The 12,455-nt window shown below is 35.5% G+C and overlaps 1 protein-coding gene across 10 annotated transcripts in view; it reads right to left on the minus strand.

Moving 5' to 3' along the window:
• ATRX (ATRX chromatin remodeler) overlaps positions 1 to 12,455 on the minus strand; it is a 309,323-nt gene that overhangs the window by 99,265 nt on the left and 197,603 nt on the right. For all 10 annotated transcript variants that reach the window (XM_030933744.1, XM_030933747.1, XM_030933752.1 and 7 more), the window contains 2 exons: positions 6,950 to 7,103; positions 3,168 to 3,274 (listed from right to left, as the gene is read on the minus strand). In XM_030933744.1, the coding sequence (XP_030789604.1) occupies positions 3,168 to 3,274; positions 6,950 to 7,103 (261 nt within the window). The remainder of the gene's footprint in view (positions 1 to 3,167; positions 3,275 to 6,949; positions 7,104 to 12,455) is intronic.

Below are 12,455 nucleotides of genomic sequence, written 5' to 3' on the forward strand. Positions count from 1 at the left end.
TGTTGGTAAATGATTTCTCCTCTTAGGAATCTATCTTAAGCAAAAAAGTTTAAAATGCAGATATAAATTTATGTACAAAAATTTAAAATGTTAAAAAATTAGGCCAGATGTGGTAGCTCACGCCTATAATTCCAGTGCTTTAAGAGGCCAAGGTGGGCGGATCACTTGAGGCCAGGAGTTCAAGACCTGGCCAACACGGCAAAAACCCCATCTCTACAAAAACTACAAAAATTAGCCAGGCGTGGTGGCACACACCTGTAATCCCAGCTACTCAGGAGGCTGAGGCACAAGAATCACTTGAACCGAGGAGGCAGAGGCTGCTGTGAGCCAAGACTGCTTGACTGCACTTCAGCTTGGGTGACAGAGTGAGACCCTGTCTCTAAAAAAAAAAAAAAAAAGTTGAAAAATTAGAAAAAGCAATCAAATGATTAAGTAAGTTATGTACAGCCATATGATGGAATATTATACAGCCAATATTATATATGCAAGATATAATAATACTTTCATAATCAGTACCAAAAAAGCCAATTAAAACATTCCATTGCCAACAACAAAAAACACTAGCAAACTGAATCCAGGACCATATAAAAAGAATTATACACCATGACAAGTGGGATTTATCCCAGGTATGCAAGGTTGGTTTAACATCTGAAAATCAAAGTAATCCACTATGATAATAGATTTGGGGCGGGGGGGGAATATGACATGATCATCTCAATAGCTGCAGAGAAATCAAGATAGTATGTCACACTCTTTCATGATAAACACATTCAACAAACTAGAAAGAGAAGATTATTTCCTCAACTTGATAAACAGTATCTATGAAACTAACATCATACAAAATGTTGAAAAACTGGATTCCTTCACACTATGATTAGAGACAAGACAAGGATGTCAGCTCTTGCCACTTTAACTCAACATTGTACTTGAGGTTTTAACCAGGGTAACTGGGTAAGCGAACAAATAAAAGGCATTCAGATTAGAAAGGAAATTATCTGTAATTGCAGATGACATGATCTTGTATACAAAAATCCTAAAGAATTCACTAAGAACAAATTTCACTCAGCCTCAGAAATAAAATATATACAAATACATTTAACAAAAGTGTAAAATGTATACTCTGCAAAATATAAAATATTGGTGAAATAAATAAAAGACCTAAATAAATGGCAAAACACCCCATGTTCATGGATAAGACATAATATTATTAAGATGGCAGTACTTCCTAAAATTACCATACATTCAACACAATCCCTATTAGCATCTAGGCTGACTTCTTTGTAGAAATTTATAGGGGATTCTAAGGTTGATGTGGAATTCCAAGAGATCTGGAATAGCCACACTTTCCAATTTCAACATTACTTTCAAAGGGATGGTAATGAAATAGTGCAGTATTAGCACAGGGACTGACATATAGATCAACGGAATAGAATTGAGGGTTAGGAAACAAATATGTATCTCCATCATCAATTCCTTTTTAATAAGAGTGACAAAAGCCATTCAATAAAGAAAGAATATTTTTTTCAACAAACAGTCCTGGGACAAATGGATAACCACAGCAAAAGATTGAAGTTGAGCCTTTACCTCATATCATGCATAAAAATTAAAATGGATCAAAGACCTAAGTGCAAGGACTAAAACTATAAAACTCTTTTAAGCAAACACAGGGGTTAAATCTTGAAAACTTTTTATTTCGAAATGGTTTCTTAGATATGACACTAAAAGCACAAGCAACAAAAGAAAAAATAAATTGGAGGTCAACAAAATAAAATATTTTTGTGCATCAGAGGACACACTCAAGAAATCAACAGATGGCCAGGTATGGTGGCTCACACCTGTAATCCCAGCACTGTGGGAGGCCAACGAGGGAGGACTGCTTGAGCTCAGGAGTTTAAGACCAGTCTGGGCAAATAGAGGGAAACCTCATCTCTACAAAAAATTAAAAATAAATAAATAAAAGAAAGTGATACAGATCACAGGAACCTTTTTTTTTTTTTAATGAAAGCAAAAGACAAACCCATAGGATGACAGAAAATATTTGCAAATCATATATATAAGGGCCTAGTATGTAGAATATATGTTTTAAAACACTTACATTTCAACAAAAAGATAAGCAATCCAATTCAAAAATGGGCAAAGGACCTGTATATCCATTTTTTCCAAAGAAGATAAAGAAATAGCCAACAAGTACATTAAAAGATGTTCAACATTATTAGTCATTAGAGAAATGAAAATTAAAATCATAAGATATCACTTTACAATCATTAGGATGGTTATAATAAAAAAATGAAAAATAACAAGTGTTGATAAGAATGTGGAGAAACTGAAATGCTTGTACATTGCTAGTAGGACTGAAATAGTACAGGCAGTGTAGAAAAGTTCGGTATTGCCATTTGTTTAAATAAATGAAAACTTGTATAACAAATGTACACAACAGTACTATTCACAACAGCTGAAAGGTAAGAACAACCCTAATATCTATCAAGGCCACATATTACATGTTTCCATTTATACGTCTGGTCCAGAATATATCAATCTATTAGAAACATAAAGGAGATTAGTGGTTGCTTATGTGAGGGAGTTTTGGGCTAGGTAGGGGAGTACTAGTTAAAGGGTACAGGGTTTTATTTGGTAGTGGATTAAAATGTTCAAAAACTGACTCTAGTGATGTTTGCACATCTCTGTGAATAAATATATTAAAACCATTGTGTTCCACACTTTAAATGGGTGAATTGTACAGGATGTGAATTATCTCTCAATAAAACTGCTTTAGAAACCAAAAAATTTTAATTTATCCTACAATTTCAACATCAAAGACTACTGTATTAGGAATTTTTCTTAAGTAAGTTGATATAAGCTGCTCTTGTCATCAAAAAAACTATGAGAGATGATAGATATGTTCATTTGCTTCACTACAGTAACCATTATACTATCTATATGTATCCCATAACACCATGTTGTAAACCTCAAATATAAACAATACAATTTTATTTTGAAAAACGCTACACATACATATGGATAAGGACAAAGAGACATTGCAAAAAAAAGTTGATATGTTAGTGTTGTGAGACTCTGGGTAGTTTTGTTTCTTCTGTTGTTAAAATGTTTGTATGGTATGTTTAAATCAGTATTTTAAAAATTACGATACAGAAATATTTGTAGCTCACCTTTATAAATAAGGGGTTTATCTTTATCTTCTGTCTTCTCCCTACTAGCTAATTCAAGAAAATCTTCAATCAAGTCCAGAGATATGAGGGACTGGCTGAAAACAAGACTAAAAAAACAGATTAGTGTTTATGGATTAGAAGATTCCTAGTAAAGATACCACTTCTTCCTAAATCGATCTACAAATTTAACACAATTGCAACAAAAATCCCAGCAGGATTTTTTTGTAGACATTACATGGTGATTGTAAAATGTATATGAGAATGCCACATCAGAGGAGGAAAGACAATTCTGAAAAAGAAAAACAAAGTTGGAGGGCTGACTCTTCATGATTTCAATACTTACAAAGTTACAGTAACCAAGACAGTGTAGTACCGGTAAAGGGACAGGCACAGATCAATAGAACAGAATAGAATCCAGACAGAGAGCCACATAGTATAATTAATTGTAGGGCCCAGGCATCTCAATGGTAAAAGGATAGTGTTTTAAACAATGGTCTTGGTAGCCGGGCGCGGTGGCTCACGCTTTTACAATCCCAGCACTTCGGGAGGCTGAGGCTGGCGGATCACAAGGTCAGGAGATCAAGACTATCCTGGCTAACGAGGTGAAACCCCGTCTCTACTAAAAATACAAAAAAATTAGCTGGGCGTGGTGGTGGGCGCCTGTAGTCCCAGCTACTCGGGAGGCTGAGGCAGGAGAATGGCGTGAACCCAGGAGGTGGTCCTTGCAGTGAGCCAAGATTGAGCCACTGCACTCCAGCCTGGACAACAGAGCAAGACTCTGTCTCAAAGGAAAAAAAAAAAAAAAGGTCTTGGTAAAACTGAACATCCACATGGAAAAAAGTGAACTTCAACCTAAACTGCATACTTTTTGCAAAAAATAACTTAAAATGGAGCATAAATCTAACTGTAAAAACAATATTTAGAAGAACACAGAAGAAAATCTTCATAACATGGGTTAGGCAAAAAATTATTTACACATGACACAAAGTATGATTGCTTTAAAAGTTGATAAATTAGACTTCATAAAAATTTAAAACTTCTGCTCTACAAAAGACACTGTTTAGAGAATGTAAAAAGTTTTCCTATTACAAGTATTTTAGTAATTTAAAATTACATGCATTCTATAACACTTTGTCATTACATTTCAAATAAGTCCGCAAATTCCTGATTCTCTGCCCTAGTAATTTTCTAACTCCTTTTTAGCCATGAAAACTATTTGTTCACATCAAGTTTTGTGTAGAGTTCAAATAAAATAAATTATAAAAGCAAGCTGTTTTAGGCATTGTGGGAGAAGGAGGAAAAATGTTACTATGCCCTTACCCTCTCCTCTTGGTCATCAATTTGCAGGGGCTCTGAGAAATAGTTCTAAAATTATTATTCTGGTCTAACCCACTGGTGAGAATTTATAACATACTTATATACTAAAAAAGGAAAAAATCTCGAAAAAGAATGTAAGAGGTCTTCTATTGTCCTTTATATATGCAAAGAAAGTAGATCAGTATACAAGAAACAATATACCTGTGGCAAGTATGCTTTAAGTTTTATTTTTATTCTAAAAGCTATACTATAGGAGATGAAGGTGCTTATGACTCCTGAAGATCCTTCAACATTCCCTGCTACATATCTTCAGATTTAGTAGAACAGAAAATTGAAGCTATGAAACGGCTGTTGGAGTTAACCACATAAGTGTTTTTTATTGTATGACTTCCTGAGCTCCACACTGTCAGAGTCTAGTATCTCCCAGTTAACTATGTCTAGAATGCTGGTAAGAAAATGAATTGATTCCTGGTGCTCAGCTCAAATGACCAAGGCCTATGCTTTGACCCCTCAGTAGTTTATCTTTCCCAAAATCAAAAACATAATTGAATCAATTATTTCTAAGCTACAAATTAAGTTCTTGAAAGTTCCTGTAAGTGAGAAACTTAAAGTCTTAGAAATATTATTAAATTGGAATTAATCTGTAATCTGGGTTTCTATACTGGAAACAGGTTGATTTTAGTCAGTTAGTAATTAAGGCTGGTTCTGGGAACCACTGAACTCAGAGAAGTCTTACAGTGAAAAAGGAAAAAAGTTGTTAGGATTAAATGTCTATACGAATGGTTCTCTATATTAACCTTTTCCAGTTGCAGACAATATGAAGAACTCTTTTGTTTCTGAGACCATATTTTGAGATTTTTTTAAACATAAAAGATTATTTTAGCCTTATTTAAAAATTTTATTAAAAGCATCTCAAGCTGAGCGCGGTGGCTCACACCTGTAATCCCAGCATTTTGGGAGGCTGAGGCAGGTGGATCACCTGAGGTCAGGAGTTCAAGACCAGCCGGGCCAACATGGTGAAACCATGTCTCTATTAAAAATACAAAATTAGCTGGGCATGATGGTGTGTGCCTGTAATCCCAGCTACTCAGGAGGCAAGGCTGGAGAATCACTTGTACCCAGGAAGCGGAGGTGATTTCAGTGAGCTGAGATTGCACTGCTGCACTCCAGCCTGGATAACAAGAGCAAAACTTCATCTCAAAAAAAAAAAAAAAAAAAAAAAAAAAACCAAAAAAACAAAAAGCATCTCAGATACCTTTTAAAAATCGTTTATAATTAGATGTTGGGACCCAGCAGCCTAGACAATAAGTCTGGTTCAAAACTTTAAAAAATATGTTTTTGGAGGCCAGGCGTGGTGGCTCATGCCTGTAATTCCAGCACTTTGGGAGGCTGAGGCAGGCGGATCACCTGAGGTCAGGAGTTCGAGACCAGCCTGACCAACAAGAAGGAACCCTGTCTCTACTAAAAATACAAAATTAGCTGGGCATGGTGGTACGTGCATGTAATCCCAGCTACTCAGGAGGCTGACGCAGGAGAATCACTTGAACCTGGGAGGTGGAGGTTGCGGTGAGCCAAGATCGCACCATTGCACTCCAGCCTGGGCAACAACAGCAAAACTCCATCTCAAAGGGGGGTGAAGATGCAAAGAAGGGAATGGGCAAAAATGTTAGAAGTGGAACAAAAAACAAAGAATAAATGATAAAGAAAGAATAATTGGGCTGAGTGTGGTGGCTCACACCTGTAATCCCAGCACTTTGGGAGGCTGAGGCACGCAGATTACTTGAGCTCAAGAGGTCACGACCAGCCTGGGCAACACAGTGAAACCCTGTCCCTGCTAAAAATAAAAAAACTAGCTGGGTATGGTGGCACGTGCCTGTGATCCCAGCTACTGGAGAGGCTGAGGTGGAAGGATCACCTGAGCCTGGGAGGTCAAGACTGCAGTAAGCCGTGATTATGCCGCTGTACTCCAGCCTGGGCAACAGAGCAAGACTCTGTCTCATGATGAAGAAAAAAAAAAAGAAGAAGAATAAAGAAAAATCAAGCAGGTGAAATAAAATACAGCCTGAGAGATGTCCACTGGATTTGAGGATTAGAAGGTCACTAGTGACTTTACAGGGGGAAATCTCAGTAAAGCAACAGGGTAGAAGCCACACTACATAAACCGAAAAATGATTTTGAAGATGGAGAAACACAAATTTCCACTAAGAGCTCTACCCAAGGAAAGAAGTTCAAGTTGAAATAGCTAGAAGCAAAAATTTACACTGAAGAAATAACCTGAATATGCAATCAGAACTAGTGGCTTACAAAAAAGATAGTTGCCTGTATTGGCCTAGCACTATAATGATCAAATAAATCACATTTTTAGGAAGGAAGGAAAAGCAACAGATTTGTTCAAATACATTGTTTAAGCAATAAAAACATTATCAAAAGATTCATTTATATAATAAATATGGTAAAGCACTTACACTTTATCCCCAATTTCCTCTGCCATTCGAAGAATTTCAAAGAGAAGTACCATTTTTCCAGAATGCTCTAAAACCTCAGCATCAGCATCTGTAACAAAATCTTTGTACCAGTCTGGAGCTGGGCTGCTTGGATTAGAAGAGGAAGTAGCTTTACCTAAATAAGACAAATGGAACATAAGTAGGTAAATTAGAAAAGAAATGGAAAGAGAGGCAAGAGAGACAGAAAAAGACCTACCCATGGGGAGAGTAAGAAACTGATGGGGACTTGGGAGAGGGGAGGGAAAAAAGACACAGGCAGGCACACACACACATACAGCACAGAAAGACAGAGACTATCCCAGAAGAGTGAGCTCTAGACAGAAAAAGGGAAAGGAAGGAGATGCCAAACAAGAGAACAAGCAAGAGATTGACTCTGAGAGAGTGCAAGTGTAAGAGACAAACCCTCGTGGTAGGAGTAGAACTCAGAAAGACAGAGACCCAAAGAGATGAGAAACCATCCCCTCCCACCAGGCCCTAAGAGAGTAAAACGCCCCCAAACATACTCCATGAGACAGGAATCAACAGAGATGGAAAGGCTCAGTCATCATGACAGAAAAGACCTTGGGGGTAGAAAACATTTCACTGTGCTACTAGGATCTGGAAACCGCCAACAAGAATTGACCCCAGAATCGGCATATCATAGTAAATGATTTTGTTCTTATATATTTTCCCCACAAACTTTGACTATGAAAGGTGGAAGGAGAAAGTAGCATAAAATAATTTATTAAAAGATTTAAACATAGTTTGATTCAAAATAAGAAATATGCAGGTTTAGCATGTTTATACACTTTCCCAATTGCTTTTTAATACAAAGTATTTTAAAATATATTTTTGTTACAAAAATTTAAATACTCAGAAAAGTATATAAGAGATAAGAAACAAATGTGCTTCCACATTCCATCTTCATCAAATTTTAACACTGTTAAAACTTCGGATGAAGCTGAAGCCTAATAATCCGAAGCCTAATATAAGATCCTACATGATCCCATTCTCTTTCCTTCCTTCTTTTCCAACAGGTAACTAAACCCCTAAATTATATATTTACCCTTTTTTGCATGTGTTTTATGTTTTTTACTGCATGTGTATCACTAAACTGTACAAATGGCTATACTGTTTGTAAAATCCTACAAATTACTTTTTCACTCAAAGCGAGACTTACTCATGCTTGTCATGGAGTTCCCGTTCAATCATTCTAACTACCATGCAGTATTCCACTGCATGAATACACTATCATTTATTAGTTCTCCTCATAGACATCTAGATTTGTTTCTTGTTTTTGGCTAATAGGAAATGACTGCAATGAATGCTAATTGCTGAGTATATTTTTCTTAAACACTGTGTATTTTAAGTTTTAAATTTTCTGGCATAAAATTATGATTAGGAATTTTTAAAATATCATTTTAGACATATGTATAGTCTTTATCAAATACTTCTATCATCAGAAGTTCTTGAGAATCTAATCATGCCATTTATTTTGTATGCTAACTTTCCTCAGGTTGACTACTAATACTTTCTGTTCCTAGCTTTTCCTAAGGTTATTTTCTCAGGTGTAGCTACAATCTGTGAAATTTCTAGGTAGCCCTAGTTAACGTCATATTATTCCAGAGTGATTCTACATTTGATTCTACCAGTCTCTAGGGAATCACCAACTCAGAATTACTTGTGAAGTTAATATTTCAGCTTAGGATTTTTTTAGAATATATGAGTAACATAAATTCAAACCATAAAGTATGTGAGGTGAAGGTCATGACCGTAAATTCAATGAAACTATTTTTCCCAACCAAGAGCCCTGGCTGAAATAGATAAACTTCCTTGTCAACTCCCTGAATTGTCCATGGGATTGTAAACTTTAAAGGGATTCGGCTTTGAGAAGGGGTCAGAGAACTCTCCAACTTATAGAGGGCTCGAAGTCTCAAATTCTGTCCCTGGATAAATGAGAATCAAAGCTGCTAGTCTCAAGACTAGCATCTCCCTAGGATTTCCATAGCATACCTTCTTCAATTTACCATTTAGGCTTATCAGTTCCCTCCTTATGTCTGGGCATATAGTAAGCACTTTATAAATATCTGTTGAGTGAATAAATATGGTATATTAGTACTAATATTACGGCTCTACATCATATACAAGGATTCTGTCACAAAAGTTTATATCTATACAATTAATTACACATGTTTTAAAATGCAAATGCTTACCAATGAAGCTTACTCTAAAAATACTTAAGTAATAATAAATCTACACTTTGAAGTAATTTACATAGTCATTTCATGATCACAAACTCTCCTTCTAATAAAACATTTAAAACACAGAAATGGGGATGATGGAAGCTAAACTTAAATGACTCATTCAAGATGCTGCTTCTCAGAAAAATGAGAAAGCTACTACAAAAGGATAAAAGCAAACAGTAACTCTTTGACGTGAAAATAAAATATGTGGCAAAAATCATACTGTAGCACAATTATAGCTAGTTAATTATTTAATATCCATTTCAAATTCCAGGTACAACATTGTCAGCCCCTTAATACTTCCCTCAGATTTTGAGACTGACGTGCTGTCTACTGCGCTAAGGAGGCAGACTAGCCCCTTAATACTTCTTATTCAGATTTTCTTATATTTACTGTAAGAAAGTAATTTTTTTAAAGTTATACAGTACCAGCTATGTATGTCCATACATTATGATCCACTCCGTTTTATATGGAGTTAACTCAGATGCAAAGAAAAAAATAAATTCTTATTATCTATTAGTTCTGGAGAATGCTTCTAATATACTATACAGGTACATAAGCTATAAAAAAATATAAAATATATCCATATACAAATGACTTATATTTGATTGCACACAACTAAAATGAAACAAAAATCCTAGACAAGTGGTCAAAATTTGTCTTTTGGAACTGATGGCCTTCCCTGCATGTTTTCAGGCTCATGACATGTAGCCTCCTACATTCTGCCCCCAGTGCTTTCCAACCCATTCACATTATGGCATATGTAAAAACTGTTAATGCTTATATAGTAGACCAGGAAAAACAGAAGAGACTACTCATTTATGGAGGCAAACCAGCTGCCTCACATTCCAATTGTACTCCCAAGTGATGAAGGATCAATATCTCAGTACACTTAAAAAAAAAATCTCAGTATACTCTTACGTAACCCATTTATAGCACAGGACAATGCACACTGACTGGTCTACTCTTCTGCTCCTCCTAGCCATAAGTTATGAGAAAAAAATTCAACAAGAGTATTTTAAGAAAATAATTTCCAGGAACATGTAAACTTTATATATTTTTAACTATGATATGAGAGACCGAGGAATTTATGTGGAAAAGGCAGATTGGGGCAGCGGGGAAGGAGATACAGGAACTTTTCACTGCTTTAAATTACACTATAATAATGTATTATTCTGATAAAAATATTCTTTATATCTATCCGGAAGATGAACACTGATAGTAAACTGCTTTTATGGTGTAACAGAAGAGAAGAATGAGAAGAGAAATTTTGTAGTTTAATTTTCACTATTCCCCTGATTTCTTAAGAGAAGTCAGAGTCTATTGTTAGACTGCCATCTGTCTATTACATGGAAGTACTGAAGAGAGAAATGTTTATAAAGAAATCAAGTTATAAAGAATTTATGACTAATTCCTCAAAAACAATTGCAACAGAAACAAAAATTGACAACTGGGACCTAATTAAACTAAAGAGCTTCTGCACAGCAAAAACAAAAAACAAACAAAAAAAACCACAAAATAACAACAACAAAAAAAACTATCAACAGAGTAAACAGAAAACCTACAGAACGAGAGAAAATAGTCACAAACTATGTATCCAACAATGGTCTAATATCCAGAATCCATAAGGAACTTAATTCAACAGCAAAAAAACAAATAACTCCATTAAAAAGTGGGCAAAAGACAAGAAGAGATACTTCTCAAAAGAGAACACACAAGCAGCCAACAAACATGAAAAAATGCTCATCATCATTAATCACAGGAGAAATGCAAATCCAAACCACAATGAGATACGATCTCACACCAGTCAGAATAGCTATTATTAAAAAGTCAAAAAACAGCAGATGCTGGAGAAGGGGCAAAGAAAAGGGAACATTTATGTTGTTGGGAATGTAAATTAGTTAACCACCTATGGAAGGCAGTTTAGAGATTTCTCAAAGAACTTAAAGCAGAACTGCAATTTGACCCAGCAGTCTCATTACAAGTATAAAACAAAAGGAAAATAAATCTACCAAAAAGAAGCATGCACTCATATACAGCACTATTCACAACAGCAAAAACATGGAATCAACCTAGGTGCCCATCAACAGTGGATTGGATAAAGAAAATGTGGTACATATAAACCATGGAATATACACAGCCACAAAAAAGAACAAAATCATATCCTTTGCAGCAACAAGGATGCAGCTGGAGGCCATTATATACTAAGTGAATTAATACAGAAACAGAGAGCCAAATACTGTGTGTTCTCACATATAAGTAAGAGCTAAACACTGGGTACACATGGATATAAAGAGGAGAGCGACAGACATGGAGGACTACTAGAGTGGGGAGAGAGAAAGGGGGCAAAGACTGAAAAACTAACTACTGAGTACTATGTTCAGTACCTGGGGATGGAATCAATCACACCCCAAAGCTAAGCATCATGCAATATACCCATGTTAACCAACTAGCATATGTACCCCCGAATATAAAAGTTGAAATTATACAAAATAAAATTAAAATAATTAATCACCAAGTTATTTCAGCTGTAGGCCTGATACCAGCCAAGTTTATTTGATCACAGGATCACTAACCTAGTTGGCCCCCACAACTCTCTTCTCCTTACAGTTAACTACTTTGCTCCACAACTCCCAAATGCCAAATATTTAGAGCCATTACCTTGTTCTCTCTTCATAGTATCTGCTACTTCAAATAGGGAGATATTTGGTCCCAGTTTTTAAACTCCTAGACATACAGGCTGCACTAGTAGGATACAGTGTCTCAACACTAATCCTTCAACTCATATATAGGTAAAGACAACTTAAACCACTGCAGAGTTCAGTCTAAGACTTCACTTTCATGCATAAGAGAGACAGAAAGAAAACAAAAGAGGTGATACAAACTGTACATAATATACAGGAAACCTAAAGTAGATAATTGCAGATTATGAAGGATCACAAAGGAAAAAGATTAAATGATTAAAATAGTTTTATTGTATAATACTGACTAAAACTTAACTACAATCACACTTGATCATCTGAAATGTTTCCATTTATTCCCATACAGTTAAGTGAAAATATTACGGTGGCTTTGAGATTAGACATATCTAGGTCTGAATTCCAGTTCTCCTACTCATTTTTAAAACTATCAACTACATTGCAAGCCTGCTCAAGAATTCAGTTAGCTAACACATGTAGTTAAAATAATAGAGTTTAGGTATATACAAGTAAATAAACATTAGTTTTTATTTTTACCTTTCCTCC

This window comes from Rhinopithecus roxellana, chromosome 7, assembly GCF_007565055.1.
Source record: "Rhinopithecus roxellana isolate Shanxi Qingling chromosome 7, ASM756505v1, whole genome shotgun sequence".
Classification (NCBI taxonomy): domain Eukaryota; kingdom Metazoa; phylum Chordata; class Mammalia; order Primates; family Cercopithecidae; genus Rhinopithecus; species Rhinopithecus roxellana.